The 25,935-nt window shown below is 39.9% G+C and overlaps 3 protein-coding genes across 7 annotated transcripts; 1 reads left to right on the top strand and 2 right to left on the bottom strand.

Annotated features, from left to right (window-relative positions):
• Nucleotides 1-486: 486 nt before the first annotated feature.
• On the bottom strand, nucleotides 487-14,801 carry RB195_005964 (uncharacterized protein; the record flags this gene model as incomplete). 4 transcript variants are annotated; one of them, XM_064178796.1, is made up of 19 exons in its annotated part: nucleotides 487-535; nucleotides 649-720; nucleotides 3,136-3,251; nucleotides 6,040-6,159; nucleotides 6,220-6,300; nucleotides 6,928-7,004; nucleotides 7,057-7,123; nucleotides 7,661-7,798; nucleotides 7,853-7,975; nucleotides 8,135-8,260; nucleotides 8,878-8,888; nucleotides 8,921-8,928; nucleotides 9,009-9,066; nucleotides 11,021-11,134; nucleotides 11,199-11,461; nucleotides 11,526-11,607; nucleotides 11,667-11,741; nucleotides 12,047-12,131; nucleotides 14,643-14,801. In XM_064178796.1, the coding sequence occupies 19 exons, from the start codon at nucleotides 14,799-14,801 to the stop codon at nucleotides 487-489; spliced, it is 1,824 nt and encodes a 607-aa protein (XP_064035806.1). The 4 variants fall into 4 exon arrangements, with proteins under 4 accessions (XP_064035806.1, XP_064035809.1, XP_013295885.2 ...); XM_064178797.1 differs by lacking the exon at nucleotides 14,643-14,801 and adding an exon at nucleotides 12,620-12,865; XM_013440431.2 differs by lacking the exons at nucleotides 487-535; nucleotides 649-720; nucleotides 8,921-8,928; ... (5 more) ...; nucleotides 12,047-12,131; nucleotides 14,643-14,801 and having other exon boundaries at nucleotides 3,105-3,251; nucleotides 8,878-8,910.
• Nucleotides 12,948-13,525, top strand: RB195_005965 (uncharacterized protein; the record flags this gene model as incomplete). Its single annotated transcript, XM_064178798.1, has 2 exons — nucleotides 12,948-13,099; nucleotides 13,402-13,525. 2 exons carry the CDS (start codon nucleotides 12,948-12,950, stop codon nucleotides 13,523-13,525), a joined length of 276 nt encoding a protein of 91 aa, XP_064035808.1.
• A 2,613-nt stretch (nucleotides 14,802-17,414) lies between the features above and the next one.
• RB195_005963 (uncharacterized protein) lies at nucleotides 17,415-24,708 on the bottom strand (the record flags this gene model as incomplete). Of its 2 annotated transcripts, XM_064178793.1 has the most annotated exons (7): nucleotides 17,415-17,582; nucleotides 18,164-18,262; nucleotides 18,326-18,450; nucleotides 18,778-18,879; nucleotides 19,290-19,441; nucleotides 24,297-24,464; nucleotides 24,548-24,708. In XM_064178793.1, 7 exons carry the CDS (start codon nucleotides 24,706-24,708, stop codon nucleotides 17,415-17,417), a joined length of 975 nt encoding a protein of 324 aa, XP_064035804.1. The 2 variants fall into 2 exon arrangements, with proteins under 2 accessions (XP_064035804.1, XP_064035805.1); XM_064178794.1 differs by lacking the exons at nucleotides 24,297-24,464; nucleotides 24,548-24,708 and having other exon boundaries at nucleotides 19,290-19,428.
• Between the last annotated feature and the right edge of the window lie 1,227 nt (nucleotides 24,709-25,935).

The raw sequence follows: 25,935 nt of genomic DNA, 5'->3' as shown, positions 1-25,935 counted from the left end.
GCCATCCTCTCATCCGATCCTTCAGTACATTGCGTCGCACGTGTTTGCACCTTGCAGATTGTCACCACAGGTTTAGGATTTGTCCTAGTCTACAGAGGAAATGTGGTAGGAGGGATTTTAACTTCTGTGGAGTTGAGGCGATTCACATCAACAAGGACGGCCTACAAACCCTTAGTTTCATTAACGATGAGATATTTATCTAACGTCTGCGGACTTAAAATAGAAAGCCCAAATTGTATATGAAGAGATCGTAACTATGTTAGAAAGGTGAATACACGCAATTTTCTGGAAAATTAGCCTACATCAAAAAACGTGCGGCTCATAAATTATTCATGAGAAATCGATCATGATATCCTATATCAATGTTGTCCTTAATGTTAAGAAGGTAAACACGGCAGAGAGAAGCTCATCCTGAAACACGCACTCACCTGTGACTGTCCGCCTTGAGTTAAACATTGGTTTAGGACTATACTACGTTCCCAGCCGCTAAGCTCCGCCCCAACTGGAAATGTCCGCCTCTTCTCTGCTACTTCGCCTGCAAAGCGGTTAGGAGGTGTGAGAGGTGAGCAGCTACAGTGCAAAATGCAACGTCGCAGCTCTTAACTGAGCACTTGAACAGAAATCTGATCCGAACACAAAACAGCGCACCTGTGAGTATTCGAAGTCCGGATTATGAAGGTATATCCATCCATCCATAGGTAGAGCAGATTGTTGCTAACGCTATATATATATATATATATATATATATATATATATATATATATATATATAGTACCTACAAATATCATGTACATGTACCATCAGTAAGCAGAAGTAAACAAGTTACACTAATAACTAGGAAATGTACTCGTAGAACGTTAGACGTAGAAGAAATAACACTGTTCTAGGACCATAGAGGATAGTCATCCACCTCAAAGTTCTTTTGAGTAGCAATGAGGACAATGTAAATAAATGCAATCTCACTGAAGTTCAATGTCTTTCTAGAGTGTAAACAAACGCCCCTAAGTCCATTCTGACGCATTCGCTCAGAAATACGTCTGTTCTACCACGAACATTTCAACCATGCTTTTCTAGTCTTTGTATTCTGAACCTTTTATAAAACGTAGATTAAAAAATAACTGCCGCTATTATGTTTGCTTTGTTGTCTAGAAACTTGAGAATGATACTTTCGAAAATTTCTCCCCAAGAAAAAAATCCGAAAGTTGTTCGCAAATTCCCAGAGTAAGCTGTTATTCTCCAAATGCACTTTCACATTTCCAAAACGGCCACACAGCCTCATGCATGAAATCCCGTAATGCATTGACAGCTATCTTTTATGGTGAAACAAAAAAAAAGCGAAAAGGAGCGTTTGGCTTGTATCACAATCACGCACTCACCAGAAAAAAAAAGAAAAAGGGAAGTAAATTCATTTCCGCAGGTGGTTTCAATGGTGTCACAAATCAAAGAAGTCAACTCAGACGCTGTGCACGTTGGGTTCTTGTGCACGTGAGTTACGAACAAATATCTCACTGTAACAAAGGTTTCATATGCTAAATCTAGCGTTTGTTTTGTTTTGTACACTTTTTCGTCCATGAACACACTTAGCCAATACCTGTTTTGAAAAAATCCCTGTATATAAATTGCACTCACTATACACATTTTCGACTAGAAAAATATTTGGACTACTTTTTTAATTGGTGTTACAATCAAATACGCCTAATTTTGACGCTATTCCCAAACCCAAAAGGGCCGTATTATTCTCATTTCAATGCTCAGAAGCAAGCTAAAGAAATGTCTTGTCCATTTTCCTGACATTCCAGAAAGATCTTGATCCACCGCTTTAGATGTACCAAATTAACGCAAAACTAAAACAGCAATAAAATATTAAATCCCCTCGAGATCTACAAACCACATCAAACGCCATCTCCGCTTCGAGCGTTCAGTTTTTATCTCTTCTTATTCTTTGTTGGCTGACTTCTGTAGACCAATAAAAGTCTTCAACGCTATTGCTGACGTTGAAAGCAGTGAAAGATAGGAAATGGGAGTTTTTTTTTTGGCTCGCAGACTAATACGTAAAAGGAAAGCAGGTCCTTGACGTTGTCTTTTAGAATCTTTTAGAATTCTATGCACTATTTGATTTCTTCACCTTGCATTTCAGTGAAACACTCCAACAAATTCTGATTGAAGCAATTATTTGGGTAGAAACACGAACATATGCGTTTCATGTTGAATTTAAAATTATTAACAGCTGTAAAGGACTTGATTTGCAATTCTGCAGCTGGATATTCGTAATATGATGAAAGAAGGCTTCAATATCTTGCATGTAGTAAAGTAATATTGCATAACTAGGGGAAATTCACTGAAATGAGGGGAGATTGTTGCTCTCTAAAAGGATGACATCCTCTTTTCTCAAACCAACAGCACTCTCTCATAGTTTATCTGACCAATCCTGCTCCAGATTAAACCAGCGATCCACGGAAAATTTAGCACCACTCCATCACTCTTGGAAAATGCCCAATAGCAAGAAGAGTTATCTATTGCTAAAGAGTATCGTTTTAGCAGGTATGCAGGCTCAAACAAGCGTTCGTAGTTGTGATTTTGCTCTAATGAATCCAATCCAAACCTGATAACGCATGTTCTAGAAACAAATATGAGACGAAAAACATCCGGGGTATAAAACAAGAGCAGATAATGGGAAAACCTTATATTTGCAATACATTCAAATGTTTCGCTGGGCATAGATTATTTGTGACTGTGAGTGTCCATAACCTACATTTCGTATCGGAGACACAACTATTCAAATATTTGGCGATAGGTCAGAGTTCAACTTTAGCATGATCCCGCTACAACCCTTTGTGTACACTTGGTTGAGTTTGTAAAATTCATTATCTCGTCCAGTGAGTGAACTTTCGCATTCAACAAACATAACAAATCCCCGTAACGTGACCTAGAAACAACGAAAGCAAGAAGCCCAAAAGTAAGAAGTAACGGTACATTTCATGGGTACTGCCATCCATGTCAAAAGCATGCTTAAACAACTAATCTATGAGAGCTCTATTATAAAGGGAAACACTCGTAACAAGTGCAACACAACGTGGTTGATTTATGATTAAGAAAAACCAATGTCAGCTTCCAAACAACCACTCAGTCATATACCTACATGTTTGGGGGCTTATTACATGACCAGAAGTACAATCGTCCACTACTGGGCATGTCGAACAGGGAACGGTGACCAAAGGAGACGGACGCGTTGTCGACCACACCGACCGCACCTTCAAAGATCCAGGTTAAACATGTAGCTCTGCAAACAGAGCAAAACTTCTGGTGAAGAATTCAAAACTCGAAAGAAAAATATAAATTTTAAAAAATGAGGTGCCGATAACAAAAGTCACTGGTTCGCCAACGATGACTTGCGAAAAGAAATTGAGTTTTTTATCTGCATATCAAGCGTTTTCTTTCCAGGTGGTGGAACTACGTAGTTTGAAATCAAATTAGCTGCATGAATGAACTGAATTGGCCGATTTTAAAGCAAATGTCGAACTTCTACGAATGCTCAAGTTGAATTCAACTCGAAACTTCTCTTTCGCTTTTTAGAGAGCTATTTCTTCTCTCCTAGGAGCATCTGAACATCTGAAAACTACTTCTTATGCATAAATTAGTCCCAAATACGAAAAAGATGTGCCTGTGGAGAATCAACTACAGCAAGAGAGCACAATCACTGTATCTGCAGAATTATTGTGAGGATTTCTTCTCAACGATAATTTCGACATCCATCAGTCTCGCTATTTTCGTTTTCGCAACATACAAGCACATCTGGATTACAGTGAAGTATGATGCGCATTAAGTCTCGAAGATGCACATGTTCTGACTACCCAACAATGAATAGAACACGTCCGGAGTCTCCTGTGGGACAAAGACAAAGTTCTGCTCTTTCTAGATGTTCATTCGAGACAGAGACTTGCGTTTCAAGTAAGTTATTGTCTCTGCACGTGCTGTATAATGCAATTGTGAGTAAGAAGACATGGAGCGCAGCAACTTATTTACATTTTATCCCTGATCTTAACCTCTAGATTTCATTCTTCATAATTTCCTCGTGCTGTTTATATCCTAAGTTAGTGCTATTGCTTCATTTACCCCGTACATCCTAGTAATCTTACCTGAGGGTTAGGACCACGGATGTACAGAATCATGAAAGGTAACGACTATCAATTTAAGCAATGTTGATGTGTGAATGATTGAATGAATGAACGAATGGTTTTTCATTAGTGAAAAGTAGATACTGAAATGAACACCAAAAGGTAGACTCATTAATTGAGATAATCTATTTGTATGGGTTTTTCAACTCTTGAAATTGAATCCATAGCGATCTGCCAACCAACCTACAAGGTTAATCAAACATGAAGACTTTAAATCAATCGCGCGTTTGCTTTTTCTCTTCCTATGACGTAAATTTGAACTTCTGCGGTGTAGTTCCATTGCAGCAGAAGCTAGCAGAGATATGCTACTTCTTTTCGTCACACATACATCCCATCAGCTCTTAAAAAACGAAGCCTCAAATAGATATGTCGTCAGAAATCGTGAATAAAAAAGAAAAAAATCCACGTATCGACTTAAAAGAGAGCTAAGGGGAAGGTTGCGGTCATACATAGTCTACAACGAAGCTGTTTAACCATTGAGGGTGACGCCTCTGCAACATCGAAAACTTTTTCTCTTCTTAACACACGTTTTCTTCCTCCTTTCTGTATAGAAAAGGCGTACCAGTAATGAATTTTCACATAAGATGTAAGCTAAGCATACAAATTTCAGTTATGTGGAAAGAAATTTCCAGCATAGACGAATCTGTGCTATAAGCAAAAGAAGAAATGAAGATAGATCGCTTCTGAAGGTGCTACTGCGTGTTGTATCAAAAAGTTTGCAAAATGGGCATATTCTGTCTCAGAAGTAGAGAGAAACAGAAGTATGTAATGCACAGAACAACAATAAAAATTTCAAAGGATTAAATGTGTAGCAGCAAAAATGTTGCGCAACGAACAAGAAAGAACGAAGAAAAAGTCGGTCAATTTGTTGAGCGCAGCAGAGAATCAACACATCAACATTGCAAGGGTGCTCGGTGACTCATCACCAGAAGAAAAAACACCGATGTAGAGGATCTCCGTAGGTAACAATGAAACAAGATACGAAGGAAGCGCAGACACTGTATCAAAATTAGGGCTTTAGCCGGACGTTCAGACTGGTATATATATAATGCTAAATAGACGAATGTTTATTAATTAACAAAAATGAGAAACCAGTAGAAGTGGGTAACACGGTCAAGAAATGAAGAGTTATGAATAGCTTACTAACGTAGAAGATCCGACTTCCTAAATATTAAATGAGGTCCCATATTGTAGTTGGTTAAGGTGGACAGCGTATTGTAGCTGGCTAAGGCGGACAGCGATCTTGAGATCACCGAAATTAAGATGGGAAGAGATGAAGGATAATCACGCTAGTGTTGATGGGTCAGTAATCCGCAATAAGATAAGGGATTAAGCCACTGGCGCACTCCACTTGGGATGCGCCAGCGCGTTTTATTACAATTCCTAACAGTTGAGGTTTTGGTACGAGTGGAGTCCTATACAATGACTTTTCGGTGGGCAGTCGATGATCAAGTCAGTGTTTTTAACCTCCCGATGAATTCTGATAGCAATTAATCGACCCCTCAGGGATGAAAGGCTTGGTTGGCACTAGGTCGTTTTCAAACCATCGACCACATGGGTACAGCGGACTTCTATCACACTGTGCCACATCCGCCCTAAGCAACATTATTGTATTTGAAACTGTGTTTACCGCCATGGGTGCGATCGTCGGGACCGGTGCTCCGACACTCTTGACTTTTGAACGATTAGCTAATGCATCCTCATCGCCTGAGCTGCACCCCATGAACTAGACCCCCCTTCACTTGAGGAGGGTGCGGCTCCTTCCTATCGCACCTATGATTACTACCAACGAAAGCGGTTATACTTATCCCATCATATTGTGTAAGACACAGATCTCTGAGGTTCAAAAAAGAAACGCACTAACCTTTCCATCTGGTCTTCGTTCAACTGCACCGTCTAATATAGCCACATCCAAGATCCGTTCGATATCTTCTAGAGTGATTGAAACATTCAATACCCGCTTTTCTAGGACGAAATCTGCTATCTGCAAAAAAGCCTAGCATCGGTTACGCTCGTGTGCACTTGTTTTGTGGGTTAAAAGTACCTCCTGAGGACGGACTGCACTGAGTTCCTTCTGTATTTGTAGGTCATCGGGGTGGTTATCGATCGCTTGTTTGCGCCGTCCCTACAGAAAAATGTGTAGTGCTCGCCCCACACTAGTGACAAAATTATAGCAACAAAAACAAACATAGGTGCGATACAGGGAAGCCGGACCCTCCTCAGGTGAAGGCGGCTCAGCTCATGGGGTGCAGCTCAAGTGAAGGGGGTCCTTTCGATAGTCGTCCAAAAGTGAAGGGGGTAATTTCACCAACCGTTTAAGAATGAAGGAGGTCCTTTCCCCAAACCGTTCAAAAGTGAAGGGAGTCAGAGCACCGGCTCCGACTATCGCATCTATGAAAAAAAAATTTCTTTGTCGTTAATGGAATGGCCAGTAGCATGGGTTGAGGTCTTATATAGTTAGTTGTCTAGGCGAGAAATGACAAGCTCGAAAACGTTACGGAGATGTTTCATAAGTATTCTTGAGTTTATTTTAGAGCAGGAAAATAAGTAACTAAGAGATGACAACTACAGAGAAATGAGTTTTCTAAGTAAGTAAGTCAAGTAAGTCATGTGATCGAAGGAGCTCAGCATGCTCGTGTTTAGACGGATTTAGACCCTCAAAGAGGCTTTGAGCACATATTCAACTTACACCACATTCTTTCAACGGAAATTTGCCGAGTAGTTGGCATAAGCATCAAGTTGAAGGAGATACCTGTATGTAACCTATACAAACATTGACCAAGGTGTGAATAAGCTCCGAGTCCAATTGCTGATCCGAATAGAATGTCCCTGCAATTTTAACGGGTAACTGAAACATAAGTAGCGAAAAATTGAAACTCACCTCCAGTCAAAGAAGTATCGGGCTCCAAATCATAAAGCATGTAGCATTTCTTCGTGGTACCTACAGCCTAAATATTGCATCCCGCATATGAATAGAAAAACGGTGTGGTATAGTCGTGTCAAAACGACATGAAAGTTGCGTGAGCGGTTAGCGAGCGAGACTCTTGCCAGCATCATACTTCCCCGCAGTTCGTAATAGTACCACCTCGATTCCAACAGCTATCTCCTTCGTACCGCTTACGCAACTGCACTGAGCTTCAGATCGTTTTGGCCCGACTATAACTATGCATATAAAGAAACTCAAAACATAAGTTCGGTAAACATCGTTTCTTACCAAACCTACTGACAAAATTCAGATACATATATGTATATACATTTTGTAAGCATTAAAAATCGTATGATTCGCATACAAGCTGACGGATGCAAAAAGATAACAAAATTGGGTGTTGAACTAAACCTCCAAACCACATTTGATAATTATTTCCACCTTTTCCGAGTGAAAGAACAAATTGCAAAATCTTAGAACGATACAAATTCAGAAAAAAAGAAAATTATCTGTGAAAATGATACCTTTACAACACCCTTCAAAGAAAGAAGGAAAATACCTTTATATTCTTGATAAGTTTCTTCTGCTCCAGTGATTTCAACACCTTTCGAAGTTGAACTTGTGACAATCCTGAGCCATCGCGCAATTCTCGTATCCAAATCCCTTTCCGTTTTGAATCTTCTATCAAAGTGTATATCTAAGACACAGTAACTTATATATGAAAGTAGAAAACCAGGTACTGAAAACATACAGCTTGTTCCTCATCGGTTGCTCCTGTTAACTGAGTATTTGTGTTCACTTTCAATCGCAGGGCTCCACCTGATGTTTTCGCAATCACGAGTCTTTTTGTTACCAACAGATTATTTATGGCATTCTGAAGATGCATAACACAAGTGAGGAAACATAGGAGAAAAAATTGTGAGTGGGCAATAATATACCTCTACTTTGTATGTAAAAAGCAGCATAATGGAAAAATCAAAAGAAACCTCGATATTTAGCAGTACTCAGGAATAACCAAACCTTAAATATGTACCTGTCTATCTATTGCTGGAACTGCAGCCGTAAGAGCGCTAATTGTGTCCGTATCCATGCCATCTGCGGACGACTGGACAATATTGAATATTTGCTCCTCCACGGCATCGTTTGTGGTTGCTCCCACCTATGAATATTCTCGCTTTCTCTCTCGATGTGAATCTACATCTATCCGTGAGAAGCTCCATCCTTTAAATCATAGGTGCGATAGGGAGGAGGCGGACCCTGCTCAGATGAAAGGGGTCTAGCTCGTGGTGTGCAGCACAAGTGGTGAGGATCGCTTTGCCAACCGTCCAAAAATGAGGAGTCCCTTTCGTCAAACGTCCAGAAGTGAAAAGAGACCATTTGCTAACCGTCTAAAAGTGAGGGAGGTCGGAGCACTGGCTCTGATTATCGCGCGTATGTTTTAAATCAGTGCTTTTGCATTTTTGCAGCCAAATTTAAAATTCAGTGGCGCCCTTATTCCTGGACGCTCTATCTTCCTTTTTTTCTCTTAGCAGCTCAAGCTTATATATTATAGATCCTTTGTGACTAATGCTTCCGTCTTAGGGCCTCGATTAAATTAGTTATTTACTTCTAGAAGAAAGCCCCCCCCCCCCCCCCCCAAAAAAAAAAAAAAAAAAAACTACATTTCACTGTCAATGCATCTCCTGATGCTGCTAACACGGCCTAGTAGGCTTTAAACCCCATATGATGACTGCTATAGTTCTTGTGCAATCTTCTAATAAGAAAAGGGTGCCTTACCTCAGTCTTCACTGTAGGAGCAGACGCAAGCATGCGACCCAACAAAAATGACTGCAATGGAAATCAGTTTCGTTTGGCCTCTATTACTAATATTACCCCTCAGAGTAGAAAAACGTAAATACAAAACGTACATATGAACACGAAACGAGAGGTAGTCCAGAATCACAGCCGTTTCGTCATAATGCAATGCTGGTCGTGAATTTTATGTGGTTACGTGCACCCACGTACAACGTATTATTTTAACGACTTTTGGCGGCAGTGCGGGGCCTGAGTACGGTGTTATTTGTGGATGGAGTTTAGTCTCTCCGGTACTTTTTTCTATCCTTGCCATTGTACAATTTTATTCTTCTATGGTATGAAGGAATATCATCACTGAGAGAAGTCGGACAGGTGAATCGCCAAAAAACTTCAAACATCTGCAAGTAAAATCAATCTCTGGACATGAGATATGCGATTGATCGTAGTGAGCTACAGAAGAGAAATTGTAGCTATTAAACTCCCAAGAAGAGATTTTGGTTCTGAGGAACGCTAACTTTACTGTCGCGGATATCTTAAGACGGTTAAAGGCATCACCCACGAATCTGGAGTGGTACGGATCGCCGGTGGAGTATTCGTATACGGGATCGTAGATTACTGAGAGAAGAACGATTCCGTCCATTTCTTCCTAATTGCCGTAGGAAACGGCCCTGAAGATACGGCTTCGAGCGTCCCGGCGCACTATTTTCCACAAGGAGTTCGATTGGAGCGCGCCAGCCTTGTGCAGCCCTGCGCCGCATCTTCAGGGCCGTTTTTCACGGCAATTAGGAAGAAATGGACGGAATCACCCCTCTCTCCATAATCTACTATTCCGTGTACAAATACTCCACCTTAAATCAGCACCACCTCAGATTCGTGGTATGCTGCCTTTAATCAGGATCAGGCTGGCGACTGGAGCTTTCTTTCAGACTTTTCTCGTGCTAGAGCGCAGACGTACTTCGTGATGGAAAATAGGTTAAAGGTGTTTTTAAGAGCTTTTTTATTTTCCGAATCATTTAATTCCATGCTGTGAGATTTCAAACTGATAAGAACTTTGAAAGTTCGAGTAAAACGGTGAATCAGAACCTTTTGTAAATGCCAGATTTCGAATAATTTCTAACCGATAGGAACACATGTTTGAGTGGCGCTTCTCCGTATGCGTAAGCCCCTATACAGCGTCGGTACTGTAGGCTCATACAACAAAGATCTGGTGTATAGTTAACTCGTGTATAGTTAACATCGTTCTTATTATTGAGTTTGTTTATTGAGTTTCATTGAAATTTATGCATAGTGGTTATTTATGGGTTGTTTATTTGCGAAAACGGCATGGCAACACACAGGGTTTCTCCTCAAAGTTAGACTCGAGAGGTAAAATTGGAAGGATAATAAAGTCGATAAAGCTGGTGTGGCCTTGAAAAACATTTACAGTATTCGTTATCTGAATTTTTAACAGCGTATTTATTTGAATTCTCACAAGACTTTTCTTTTCTGCTACATGTTTTTTTTTTAACTGGAATGCACTGCGACTCACTGAAAGTTGTTACTAGTGAGGATTTGGCGGATGTGCGTTAGTCATTCAGCAATCTTTTTAGAACGACAAATGATTCACACGTACGTAGTCGCTGTTGCGTATCCGTAACTTGTATAAAGTTGCTTCAAACTCTTCTTGTTTCCTTTTGCAGTGTTCGTCTTCAGACTTATTGCAATTATTGTTTTGATCGTATTGAATAGACAGTTACATGTATGTGTGTATCAGCGGAGATTTGAGACCTAAGTCTTTAGTGAGAGCGACAAACTCCATATCTTTTGAAGATGAGCATTGACGAAAAATTTCAAGCGAATCCTTTCATCGACGCAATACACAAGAAGCGATATTTAAAAATTGTGGTGTAACCTATACAAGCTAAATATACATATGTACTAAACGAAGAAACAATTGTAGTGTTCATATATGGACATCTTTTCATTTTATTTGGTCAATACCCAGTTTGCCCGACCCACCACAGAACTTCATAACTTATGCATGCAGGGAAAATCTACGAAATCGACTTCTTTTTTGGCAATGATTAGGTTTTAACCGACGCAGTGTAGTATCCTGGCGATACACGTGGTGGTGGACAGCTCTCACACGGCCATTTCAAGCCCTTTGGACCTGCAGGTCCTGGTGGACCAATGTCCCCTCGGGGACCCTTCTCTCCTTTCACTCCCGGATAGCCTCGTTCACCAGGAGGCCCTTCCACACCTGCAAAACGCAAACGAAAAGCTGAACTGACTGTCAAACATGCGGTATATCTAGGAATCCTTACCATCTTCACCATCTTTTCCTCTTCTTCCTTTTTCTCCAGGAGGTCCTCTTGGGCCTGGCTCACCATCTTTTCCAGGCGGTCCATCAGCAGTATAGACTTTACCGGGCTCTCCTGGTTCTCCAGGTGTCCCCGGCACACCTCTAAATCCTTTTTCCCCGATTTCTCCAGGCTCACCTGCTCGAGAAGGAAGGGCAGGTTTCCCTGGGAATCCGCTTCTGCCGCGGTGACCTCGCTCTCCTTTTTCACCAGGAGGCCCGGGACGTCTGGACGACAAGGTCAGTTCTATCCAATGAAACATGAATATATTCATGCTAATATCACACTCACCCTTGTGCACCAGCTGGACATTCACGTTCGCATATCGCACGACTGTCGAATTCTGCGGGGCGCCCGAGCCGTCCTGGCTGACCTTCAATAAGAATTGTTGCCTACTGCCCTGTTTCCTAAAACTTACAGCCATCCGTATACCAGGTGTTCCATCTAAACCATCCGGAGAAGGATGTCCTGGAAATCCTTTCAGTCCCGGCGGGCCGATGCAGCAAGCTGAATAATTGAATAACAAATTTCCGCTTTTTCGAATTCCTCTAGTTAATCGCCTTCAAGTAGTGTTTCGCTTGTTCCACTAGATGCCCTTAATATTGCTAATTCGATACAACTATGGTGACTCCTAGGAACGTGATCTGTCATTTTAAGCTTCTGCATAAATTTTAGACACTTATTTGCTTATGGAAGGTTTTGCTTATGCACTGGACATATTTTCTAAGCTCATTGCAGTAATAAGCACAAAACCAAGTTTTAATACTCAGTGTCGAACATCAACACAGTTTTTTTATTTAAAAAAAACTCACACGCCATTTCCCGTTTCTCTCGTATACTTCGGTGAATTTCAGCTTTTGCGACATCAACTTTTCGCCATAGTTCTCCTATCAAGGTCTAAAAATTTTCCAAATTCAGAGAAAATGTGGGAATTATAATTTCAAATCCTTTTCCATTGATCGTCACAGTCGCACTATGAACATATGATTAGTATAAGATAAAACACAGTTTACCTATTAGTAGCTCGTGTTTGCAACAAAGTTTTCCAAAAGACAATTGGGAAAGAAGCAAAATACCGATAAAGATATAAAAGAGTAAAAAGGAATTCCGCAAAGATCCGCTTTTCATATTTCTGCAAGTTTTTCCGCAAGAGTACTGCTTGCACTTTTATGTCATCTGTTGCCAGTTAAAAACCGCACAGATAGGAGGAGTTATGTACTTGCAACCCCATTCAGACATATTTTAATTTGCTGAAAACAAATCCTGACATTTTCATGTCCTCTACCGTAAGCTCCGGCAAATCGCCTGACATGTTTTCAGTGTAGTTTGGAAGTGTTTTGAAGACAAAAATGGATCGTGAATGTTTTCCTGAAGAACTGCCGAACCTTGAAGATTGTGCTGCATTTGAGCCAAGTCGCAGATCTTAAATCGAAAATTTCCTTAGTAGTCGGGAGAACCAGGTCGACCGTGTTTACCGAGCTAGCGTTGACAATATTTAACGGAACATAACGTGTGATACGTGTCAATACAAACTTCGTCCTGTTTCTAATCGTGTAATAACTTGCATGGGATCTGGATTTGTTATTCGGACAAAAAATCGATGGAACATCGACATTTCCAATCCGATTCATTGCTAATATGGTGACCCTCCTCTATAGACTTATTTTGACGATATTCGCACTATTTCAAACTGCTACAGTCTCCGAGCAACCAATGCAAGATAAGGATATCTTCCACGATGAAGTCCTAGAACTACTAGCTAATGCCGATGTTGACGTCGCACCTAGTATGCCGATACCAGAAAGTTTCCCTTTAAAAGATAGGCGAGAAGAAGAAGTTCTTCGCGACGGAAGAAGCAACTATAAGTGAGAAAATTCGGCCATGCGTGGCGTCAGTGAAACGGAAAAGAATCACATGTAAAGAGATACGCCTTTTGAATTTATTTTTTTTTCATGCAAAAAAATATTTTGTATTTGTGTAACAACAGCAAAGATTGAAGTTTTCGCAGAAAATTTTTTCGCACCCAGAAGTTCTGTCGGAATTATCTTTCGATTATGTTGATCGTATTTTCAACTATAGTTGAAAAATCTCCAAAAAAGTTGTCTGTCTCATGCAATTTTTTCTCTTCACACAATTTTCGTGCAATGGATATTTGGAAAGATTTCAGGTACGGATTAGGAATGCATCTGTGCCCTGTAACGAAAAGAATGCATTGTTGTCATATTGTGCTGTTATATGTATACCAGTCTAAACTAAAGATTTTCTTTCGCTTCGCTGCCCTTCACCGATAAATGAAAATTAAGAGTGGCTTTCTCTGTGAAATTAGATTTCTGGTATTCAAACAACGCTTTCTTCCTCTTTTTTATAACAAGTAAAGGTAAAAGATTTTGTAGTTTTCTTACGGAACGCGTTCTACATTTACAGAACAATCAAACTTCTGTTTCGAACACTCCTTCGAAACCAATATAATATAGACACGAATTGAGAGCCATTACTCGAACTATGAGGTTTCTTCCTGATTTCCCTCAACAGGTATCAAGGAATGATGTTTTAACGTAAAATAACGTGAAGACATCATCGTACTGATAAAGATAACGTCCACGTCAGATCAGGCAAACTGTTCGCTACAATTTAAAGGCATCACCCCACGAATCCGAGGTTGTACGGATTTCAGGTGGAGTATTCGTATACGGCATAGTAGATTCGGGAGAGGTGGGTGATTCCGTCTATTTCTCGCTAATTGGCGTAAAAAACGGCCAGAAATATGCGGCGTGTGCACACGGCTGGCGCGCTCCAATCGAACTCGTTGTAGAAAATAGCGTGCCGGAACGCTCGAAGGCATATCTTCCGGGTCTTTCTTTTTTACGGCAATTAGGAAGAAATGGAGGGAATTACCCCTCTCTCCATAATCTACTATCCCTTATAAGAATACCCCACCTGAAATCCGTACCACCTCAAATTCGTGGAGTGATGCCTTTAAGTACCCATTTGCACGGTTGTTTCCACTTTTTGAAGAAATCGTCAAGGCTGAATAAGTTCCATTTTGAGACAAAATATTTTGCTAAGTCTCTTTTGCAAAATAATGTGAACTGTGCTCTTTTTGCTCAGGAGACATTACAGTTATTAGGGTCGATATTCTCAGAAGTTCATTTTGATCCCTCACAAAGATTAACTCTTTCCAACAGGTCAATCCGCCCGAGGAAGGTTTTGGAATACAAATAATAGCTTCTGTTCTACTCGTATCCTAGACATAAAGGCAGTCATCTGCTACATTTTTTGAAACGTTGATTTTGACCTATTCATCACATACTGGAGAATGTTTCAGCATTTTTACCACAAAAAATCTTAGAACTCATAGGGATTAAGTTAAATTAAATTAAGTTATTTGATGAAATAACTGCAACTTACCGGGCAGTGTTGCTGATCTATGTGGGAGAAAACGTACAGTGTGTGGAATAAAATCAGTGGACATAAAGCAGTGGCACAGATGATAGCAGATACGGAGCAAGTGAGCGCCACCGCAGGCGATCCACTCCATCGCCATAACAGCGACAGTAGCGCTGGCATCTGCGTGAACATAAATTCATAGCAACTACGTACACTAGGGAGGGTAAATAAAGAGAACTAAAGAGGAAGATCAAATAAGATTCAATAAAATCAATGGGTTGAAGTATGCAATTTAAATTAAAGACATCACCCCAGGAATCTGAGGTGCTGCGGATTTCAGGTGGAGTATTCTTATACGGGATGGTAGATTATGGAGAATGAGGTGATTCCATCCATTTCTTCCTAATTGCTGTAAAAAACGGTCCGGAAGATGCGGCGTGCACAAGGCTGGCGTGCTCCAATCGAACTCGTTGTGGAAAAAATGCGCCGGATCGCTCGAATCCGCATCGTTCGGGCCGTTTTTTACGGCAATTAGGAAAAAAATGGACAGAATCCCCCTTTTATCCATAATATACAATCCCGAATACGAATACTCCACCTGAAATCCGTACCATCTCATATTCGTGGGGTGATGCCTTTAATAATTCCACAGACAAGACAGGTTAGGGTGAACATGTGAGGAGAAATGATGGATTATGACATTCGAAGAAGTATGACAACTGAGGAGGATGCTGTCTTCTACGAATAATGACCTCGTAGTAAAAACGATTGACGTAAGGTTGTACGAGGTTGAATACGTTCAAGAGGACAGAAGTGCACTTGAGAACTGGCCTCAGAAAGCATCAAAAGCTAAATGTCACACGATTGCTTGACTAGAACTCTAAAAAAAACCAATGAACATCCGAAGGTTCTTCGTCTTCGAATCTCTTGCGATAGATCTGAAAAAGGGGATGAGATCAGCGGAAGTATAAACCATTCAATGTTTTGTACGACGATTTGTTCGTGGAGGAAGTATGGATGAGTGGCTGTGTGAATCTTTTCGCACCTTCTCATTCGTATAATTGCTCCTCCGATTTGCCCCCATTTGGTGCTGACGTGCCCTTTTTCCACAATTTCCACAATTCCTCGTAGTGGATCACCATATGGTATGCGCAGTCGGTTGTCGTTTGATCACGCGCTTATTGGTTGCTTTCATAATTGAGTAATGTGCATATTTCGTGCATAGATTGTCCTTTATTTGTTGAACATATGTTCCTTGCGCTTGTGCGCAATTTTCTGGATTATGCCAAATATTTCTGACCGGATTATTTGTCCAAAGTCAGCTGCTTCACTCGTTTTGTCAACTCGTCTTTGATATTGAACCTAACACGCATTAATGTTAAAGTATAACAAAATTTTAGAAGTTTTTCTCATTCAACAAAAGGCAGCACTTGATCAACACGTGCCACAACGTTAGTTCTGGGTTTGTCCACATCTGATGACCGGTATGGTGGTAATGTCTACGCAGGGAAAACAGATGTCATAAATTCAAATTAACTTGAGGAAGTGCGATTGAAGCAGTGTTCTTTGTTCAGTTCTGCGAACAACATGGATGATAAAATCCAAAATGGCAAGGTCGAGTCAAACATTTAAGATGTCTGGAGCATTTACACGATGGTGTTGAATTTGCACAGATCGGTGGAAAAATTCGCAACGTTTGCGCTGCGTTGTCGAAAGTACGTTATTCGGGAAAACTCAGAAAAATTAGAAAAAGAAAGTATGATGAGCTCAATAACGTTGACTAGTCACTGATAATATCGCTCACGCTCAGCTCGTTATGGGACCGTTTTTGTGTACTTCTTGAATCATTTTTCAGGCGAATGCGCATCTAAGAAGAGACGAGAGTTCACACAGTCAAAATATTTCGTATGATTTAAGTTGAAAGCTGAGAGAAGTGTTTGAAAACAACGATATGATTTGGGGTTGAAATATAGTTAATCCACTCTTTCGTCAGTTTGTTCTAATAAAACTAAGGAAATAAATGAGTGGATTTCGTAGCCAAGTGTTTCATTCAATTTTCCTTCCGACATTTTTAAAGGACGTGTCAGTGAATCGGAATCCAGAACCTTCAGGAACAAATTGAAGCAATCAGAGCACCGGCTTCCTGCAACACCTCTATAAGCAGATACTTCTTCTTTATAAAATATAAATGATGCTGTTTAAACAGTGTTTTTATGTCATTTGACATCAGAAGAACTAATCTCTTCTTATTTTTGTTAACACTATTATTATTAATAATATTAGTAGTGCTAGTTTTTATTATAATTTGTATGATTTGTGACAATGGTTATTGATCATTACTAGTGATATTATCATCGACACTACTATTATTGTTGTACATTCTTTCAATAGGTATTGCCCCTTTAGTCAAAGATATTTTTTCGGAACTAGTTTGAAGTTTTTGTAGGGCAAATACAATAGTAGATATGTAGGAATACTAGCTGTAGATCAACAAAGACATTTCATTGAATTGAAAAACCTATCTATTTAATTTGATTTATATTTACAGTTCAACAACGAACTGGAGTGCAGAACTCAGATCGTTCAGCCCGAAAAAAAGAGAAGACAAAGAAAAACTAACTAAATACAAAAGTTGGTCAGCTGGATACTATTGCTGAAAACAAATGAGATATAGAAAAGTACTATATTCTCATTATTACAGAAGATCTGGGTGTTGTGACATTCAGTTCCTTGTGTGCTTGTACATATTTACATTGATGTATGATTTCTGAAGAGATATAAAGGTGTAGGAAGTCAAAAATGTGTTTCAGGCCTAGTTTGGATGTACGGTCGTACGTTGGGAAGGGTTTCGAAGCGGTTACAGTATGCTTTCAACGCTGGAAAATGAGCCATGTAGAAACTGTCGTAACAGCTTTGAAGTCGAGTCAACATCTCAATCAAAGCGATGTCTGCCCATGAAATCTGAAAAAAATGACGCTAATTATATGCATTAACAGAAAACAGGAAAAGACTTCCGAGAAAATGCTGAATTTGTTGCAAGACTCGAGGCACTGTGCGAAACTGATGATATCACTCTACGAAAATATATTGCTAGGCGTGCAGCTCGTGAGTGTTAGTCGCTGTCACGCCTTGTCCTTAGGTTCTTATCCAGGAAAACGGGGTAGTAGACGGCTTTGTTGCACCAAATCCAACCTCCGAAGCACCTGGTAATCGCCGACTTGTGCCGGCGTAGCCTTACGCGCCGCGTGCGAGAATACAATGAAGTGGCAGTTGACGCAGCCTGTCCCGCTCACTGGCGGACGCCTCATGGGAAATTAGACGCCTCGCAGGAAAATTCTATCGACAAAGGTGTCTCCCACGCCATCAGATTTTTTTGGGAAGAATTGATCGGGATTCGGCTCGTGCTCGTCAACTACCTGTGACATTATCGTTTCGTTGAGCCACCTCAGTGTCGTGTTCTGCTTCTTAATCACTGTGTGTTAATTGTGTATTGCTAATCTAATCACTACGTGTTACTTCAGTTCAAAAATTCCATCAATTACCCTTGTTCCAACGAGAAGAATTTTTTCAGACAACTCTTCCTCAAATTTTCTTAAGCATGGAAATAGCGTCGAGTCTTTGAACGTGTTCCATACCACTCGCTGAAAGAAACTTTTCAAACGTGCCATAAACAGATAATGTGTAGCTTCAAAACAGCAGCTAACCCGCTCTTCATAATTCTTCGTGAGGGTCGCCCGAATAATGGGTGCTAGACCTGTGTGAAGTTCTTCAAGAATGGTCATCACATCGTCGATAGCCTTTTTTTCACCGGGTAGACTTCCATAAAGCCCTAGAACAAGAGTGAAAGTGGAAATTGAAAGTTTGGGTGAACTACGAATAAGAAGGCAATCACAAAAATATTGAAAAAGAAAAAATGTTTGTTTGTTTGGCGTCGTTTTCACTTTTGAAAATAAGGGCGGGTGAACCAAAATCCTAAAGGTAGTTTCGTTAGCTTGGGAAATGAGTAGTTTTAATCAGCCCATGAGCTAACAATAAACATCCACTTCCTTATGGCAATGGGAAAGATTTGAGAAAGTTGCTGTTCATTTATTTCCATACTATTATATTTCCATAGTTAGTGACATTAACAAAATTCATCCCTAGAAAGGATACTAACCGAGCTTTTCTGCGACATATTTGGATATCTCGTTGACTCCTACTATTCTCGAGCTGTTATTCACTATCATCACCGGCAGTTTCGTGTCTTCAGAGAAATTGTCTGAAATCTGAAACTCACTGAACAGAAATAGTCAATGGTGTGTGCATCTAAATGTACGAAAATGTTATTTAATTGTTGATTATGTAGTGGAGTAAATTTCTGAAACTATAACGATAGAAAATCCCATGAGCATACACGGCACTAACGTAGTCAACGATCAGGCATGTTTCTGGGAAGTTGTTTTCAGGCGCCGAACTGAAAATTTGCTACAAAAAACATTTTTCAGCAAGTTTTTTTTACAATGAAATGTCTAAGGCAAGGGAATTATTCTTACTCCATTACTTTAATTGAAAAATCTGCCTAGCAAATTCATTCTATACTTCAATTTCAATACTTTAATTAATCGTACTTACCATTTTTACTGTAGAATTTCATGCGCCGGTAAACTATTTTCTTCCCCGTAAGCTCACCTTTCCTCTTCCTAAGCTTCCATTCTGCAATTGTTAACCTTGAATCCGTGAAGGGGTGATCAGCAAACACGAGCATAAGTCTCACAGCTTCAGCTCGTCCTCTTCCTTTCAAGGAAATCAGCTCGAGTTTTTCACACATTCTAATAAGTGTCCTGAATAGCATGCGGTGAAATAATTTTGTTCTGCAAAAGAAAGTTCTGAAGAGAACGTACTACGGAACATGGTCTTTCTTCGAGAAGAAACAAGAGCTTATTACAACTAGGCGAATTGTATTTCTGTGTTTGCTCGGATGCTTTGCACATGGGCGTAGAAACACACTCGAAGTGAAATGTTGTGGAAATGGAAATGCTGCGATGCACCAACGAAAAGAATATGAATATTAAGAATTAATGCGAATGGACGAAAATAATCCTCGTTCGCTGTACATTATGCATCGTTCATTATACATCGACGAATTCATTATGTTCACTGGTTAGGACAACGCCCATTGAATTCTCTGCGTGACAGAATCACATAGGAGTCGCATTTTGCCAAAACTGAATAAAGAGAAGTAGTAGTGGAAATGATGTAAAGCAAGTATCAAACGATATTCCCTCTCTGAGGCGACAAATACATATCTGTTCCCTTTCAAACGCAACCTTCCTGTCTGATTCCAAATTAGCTAGAAATAAGATCTATGTAGACTTCAGCTCCCCTTACGGTTCAGGTAGTGTGCCTTGTACTTGTATTTAAGCACTTATAAATTTAGCCAACAAGAAACTCTTTTTTCAAACTTAAGGACCAAGGAGCAGTGTTTTTCTCACAACCTTTCACGATTCCGCAAAAAAAACCTGCAGCTATCGACGTGCTCAATCTTTTTGGAAAAGTCATATTTATTCAAAAATCTTTCAGACTAATGATTTTTATTTTGTTCTTTGTTGTGTTTTTTATTCTTCTCTCTCCTATTCTCTTGGACAGCAGAAGAAATTGGGGAGAAGGTTGTAGATAAATAATCCTCCACTTCATTTTTATTCCACATTCCATCTTTATTTGACAATAGAAATAAGATGTATCAGATGTATATATCCGATATATCCGCCGGAGAATCTGCTGGAAGCTGTTCTTGTATAATAAAGAAACCAACAACTTTCTTGTGTATGCATTACGAGGCCCAAGCGCTCTTTAATGGCTACATCAATGGAAAATGAAGTGTTGCACCGTGGTATATGGTGTATGCAATCAGGGCCAGGATCTCGGTTGCTCGGGATTTTTTGCAAAAGTAAATCTTGCATAGCAAAACTGCGAAGTTCATCATGTGAGAGCCAATGGTTTGGTTTCGGCACCAAAATGGCTGGGAAAAACTTAGTCAAACGCATTAGGGTGATTTAAAGGTTGCGGTGAATTGAAGAATACTTTTGTTCTTCTGCATGGATACGTTCATTGTAATAGGTGAGATGAAAGCAGCAGGAGTAGAGAAAAGAACAAATGGTGATAGAATACAAAGATAAATGCGAAATGAAATAAAAGTAAGATAAAATTCGAAAAATATTGAAGTAAGAAGATGCATAAGTTCAGTTTAGTATGAAGTGTGAGGAGGACACATCTATCCAGATCCTAGCTAGCGGTGGAATGAAGTCTAGTGAAGTGGTCGTAATGGGCTGCAAAGCTGTAGAGAGCTATCGCCGCAAGAAGAATGCAAACAGTTTGAACGAATGCTAAACAAGCGGATAGAATGGAAAGAAAAACGATACACTCAAAATGTTTACAAATTCCTTTCTTTGATCACGTGAGGTTCGATCAAAGACACATACTCGCTTGAGAACATCGGCGAAGAAGCACCAAGCCCGACCACTCATCAGAGGCCCGCTAAGTAAGAAGAGGGCGAGAGAGTGGCGGGTTTTATGTAAATATTGGCCGAATGCCAAGAGACCAGCCGCCCGAGGATTCACCGTGTATGTGCAAAGTGCTAAGTTTCGTCTCCTCGGTGGTGACGCACCCTGTTTGACCATACATGAGGACGATCCTCCGATGGTAGACAACAAACACTCTGTCACAAGGATATTCTCCTTGTGACTCTGTGAGGATATTCTTCTTACTGGTTTTCTCTGTTTATGCGGTTGCTGCTGTTTTCATTTTAAGGTACTCCGGGAAAATTCTCCCATCACTTACGTCCCGCCCCTACAGGGTCCCATAACTCGAAAGCAGAGCGCCTTCTCTTCTCTTACAAGAATTAAGAATACAAGACAAGTGACAGGACTACATCTTCTCTCTTTAACTTCAACAAGAAAACTGTTTCAAAAGAAAGTGAGGTGTAATAGACGGGAAAAAGCTTGATAGCTTGATTGAATTTGTCTTCTGCCGTTGACGGAAACGACGTCACTTTTGGGAAGCACAAATTCCAAGTGGATCGGCTCTGGCGATCAACACGATTCTTCAGTCAATATCCATCAAAGAAAGGAAATCGAAACTATTGAAAACGAGGGAGCAACGCATGCCTGTACATATGTAGTACAACAACACGACTAAATGAATGTTGAACTTAAAATGTTCCTTTTGAATCGTTCACCAGGATCAGAAGAAGAGTTCTTTATAGAAGCTGTTTTATGTCTTTGTTTATTCTTTTTTTATTTATTTCTATTCGTTTATTAAATGATTGTTGTTATTTTTATTACCAAATATACATAAATCTTTTACATAACCATTTTTAGTACAATCTCCTACTAATGTTTTGGATTGGGAATGCCACCAGACTCAAGTACTAAACGCACTAGTGGTAGAATACCTTAAAATCCAATTGACTAAATATTAAAAGTTGTTAAACGCAGCTATAGAGAAGCAAAACCTTACACACCAGAGGGGGAAAAGAAGAGTTCAGATTAGACTGGTCGTGCGGTTGCCGTGAATCTCGTCTTCAACGGCACGTACCGACAGTATTGTGCTTCTCGCACTTTATCCTTGTTTCAGCAAGTGGTAAACAAAGCTCTCCGAGTACCGCAGTATTTTCGTCAATAACAAATAGTGTCTCCGAAGTGAAAACTGCAAGGAAAGTTGACGGAAAGAAGAATTCTTTTGCTCTTCCTTCTGTTTTCTTTACTTATCCTACATCTCCTGCGATTTTTTTTTAACACTTCACAGAGTTAGAAATCAAGGAGGTTAAGTATTTGATAGAGTTTTTTCAGAGTGATCATTCGAAATCATTCTTTCCTCTGGCTATGACTGGGGTTCCTGCTGCTTTCATAGTTCTATCGAATCACAGAAATAATTCCTGTCGGTACTGTATTGAAAGAATGGGCATTTCGTATTGATTTCAATGAAAATTGAAGTAAGACAACGTGCGCTTCTGAAGGAATTGATTTTGGAAGATCTGTGAAAAAAAAGTTAATTTCCTTAAAGAACAAAAGATCTACTAGCCTTCGTGATAGGACGACTCAAAACATGCAGAGCTCAAGCAAAGCTAAGTTTACTTTTTTACGTAAACTAATTTTGCGCCTGTCCGACCGTCCCTGTAAACTAACAATTTGCTTATACTAATAAACTTTTTGTCCATATAGTCGTTACAAAATTTAAACTGGTAAATCGTTTATGTATATACATATATGATCACTATGCCTTACTTTACTAAATGGTAACTTCCTCGTGCATTCTGCGCTTCAATACGACGTATATAAGCGTATGTAAGTTGTAAAAATGTCATTGTGGAATGGTACTGCGAAGGGACATGAAGTGAAATTACTCGACTTCGTCAAGAGCTCATGTTCTGCCAGTTGACCAACCTTTTAATTTCTAGATAATCAGACTACCGCGGCTCTACACCAGTTATCGTTTTCGACCGTATAAAATGGTCGGATCGATTCTGGGTAACTATGTCAGGCATTATATTTGCCTAGTTATTATTACCCAGCGGCGCTGTAATGGTATTGCGTTTATAATCGAATTGAGCAGATGAGGTGATCACAATTTAAAACTTTTCTCTCATAATTAATGAGACATAGGACAGATCAAGATTGAAATCAATGCGTTTTCACGCAGGAATTGAGGAAAGGTTTTCCTCAGAGGAGGATCAGTCAGATCAGGTCGTTTCTCTGGTCTGTGCACTCCAACAATTATCCTTTATTTTTGTATCTTTTGATTTAAGTGATTTTTAAGATTTTCTGTAGACTTTGTAATATTGATTCATGTTTAGCTTCTGGCTACGTTCTTATTGAGCATAAATTCAAGGTTTGCCATTGTGAGTCGCGAAAAAAGAGGATTTGGACGATTTCTGCTCACGCTTCTTCTTGCTGCGTATCTTGTTGAGCAATTCTGCTATTTAAGAGTCGATTTTAATGGAACGAAAAAATACTACTCTATCGAGAGACGAGTTTCGCTTAAGCTTATTTTTAGGATAAAAACACACTAACATTCGCTGTTACATATTTCTCCGCATCCTTCCGTTTGGATGTTAGCACGCGCAGCCTTCAAAAATTTGAGTTCTTTAGAAAGCCACTTAATCTGCCTTTTGTAAATTTATCTTTTTTTGTATTGCATTCCACCGTTTCTGTTTCACCTCTCGCGAAAATTTTTGCAATCTCCATTGTGCCAGGATAAGTACAACAGTGAACTCGTTGATGACAGTTAACTATATTAGAGGATGGACATTTTATAGAACAGCTGTAGCTTTAAAAAGCTACTATCATCAGTTTGTAGCGTGTGAGCAACAGCACTTTTGCTCGGATTAATTTGTTATCAACAGCAGCAAATCAATTGAACAAATGTAATTTTCAAAGGAAATTTTCCATGGATTTTCCAAATTTCTCTTTTCAGTTGAATATTTACTCTCTAATAGATATTAGAACAAATAATCCAAATTTGTGAAATAATTCTGCACTGAGAAGCCCATATCTTCAACAACTCAAATCAAGCATAATAATCCGTTATAATTTTTTTTTTAAATTCAGTGGGTTCCCTGTTCTAATCTCCCTTTTTATGCCGTTATTTTCGCATTCCTGCAGGTCAATAGCATTATCTTGTATCCTTCTTCCAACTCACTTTTGCATGCAATTCATCTTTGTGCTTGTTTTGTAAGCTTCATACGTCGCGGTGTATTGTGTTCGCATGTATTCGAACTGTGTACATCGCTTTGTTTTCGGCGGATGCACAGCACATGATGTTTCTTGGAAATGAGCAAACATATGAATTTGTGGCAGTAGCCACCAGCTGCAAGGGATTTGCAGCCGACTTTCGGGAGAACTCCGCTGACCTCTTCGCTATTCTCGCTGTCCATTTCAGGCCACTCTCACTCGCTCGCTTCCACTTCCGTTCGCGTGAGGTCATGCGCTGATTGACGCTCATAAATTTGCATTTTATGCGCAGCAACGGGCTGTCCACTCACTATGTGTCCATTCATCGTTGACTCGTCCATCTTCTCAATAGTCTCACAAGGAGTTCGTGGGGAGTGCATTCTGGGGACCTACCGCCCGTGAAAGTGACTTTTTCGGTTGTTGCATGCATGGGTGCGACTTGCGTTGATAACGCTCCTCTGCTCCTGAACCGTGAGCAATTTGGTGCGCTCTCCAGGCTTCCTCTCATTAGGCCATCTGCTGTTTGTCGTCTATGGCGAATCTCCCGCAAACAATTCGCAGTAGATGTGCACATTGCGACAATATTCAACGCCGAAATGAATCCTATTAAGCGCTCCACCAGCGATTCGCTTTCATCTTCGAACACATCTTACTCATCCACTCAAGTCAAAAAATTATTTTGAGATAATTCACTGGGTATTTGCTGATTCTAGATGTTGTTGTACTTGTAAATGTCTAATGTATGCTTGTCATATACTTAGCAAGACGACCAATCTATAATTTTCTGAGTCATTTGATTGATCTGACCTGCAATCAGCTGTAATTGTGTGGATGATGGATTGATTTGTGTGGATTGTGTGTGTGTGTGGATTTTCTCCATTTTTGTTAGATTCAAATATTACGGACAAAGAATAGTGGTGGAATGAGGTGCTCATTCCTCTTCTTCTTCTTCTCAATCTGCAAATCCTCTAGCCGATACTCCGTGCTGAGCCATTTCAGCGTCCTGTTTATTTTCTAGACTAACACAACGACCATCACACGAATCTGAAAGAAGAGAAAAAACCCTTATTACAATCTCCTGTGATTTGAAATCATTCTCACTTTCCCTCCAATGGCTGACTTATTTTTTGCAGTACTACATGTTGGCGTCTCGTGGCACAAAGGAAAACCTCAAGTTTTTCCATAATTTTTGCATGAAAAATGGGTAGAATTTATATCTTTTCAATGATCTACATTAATTGATGAAGTACCGCTACCAATTATAGACACAGAGAGCACTTTTTTTTATGAATATCTGAGGATGAAACCGGACAAGAAGAGCTGGCCGTTTTCCCTGCATAATCTTCCCATCTATGGTCACCTCTTTACTAACCAATCCCGTAATTCCCCTGCATAATCAGGATTCTGTCAGTTATTGTTGATCCAGCCGTCTTTCAGATCAGGTTGCCGGAGTAGCATCCACCTCTTCGTTCTGCGGGATCATTTCCCGCATCGTCATATTGATTTCAAGCAAGCAGTAATCGTGTATCCATCTGTCGTATTCCTCTGATTCTCGCTCCCTCTCACTGCTCTCCACATCCTTTAATCCTTCTCCTCTGCTTTATAGC

Source organism: Necator americanus, chromosome I (genome assembly GCF_031761385.1).
Source record: "Necator americanus strain Aroian chromosome I, whole genome shotgun sequence".
NCBI lineage: Eukaryota > Metazoa > Nematoda > Chromadorea > Rhabditida > Ancylostomatidae > Necator > Necator americanus.
This window is presented reverse-complemented; position numbering and strand designations above follow the sequence as displayed.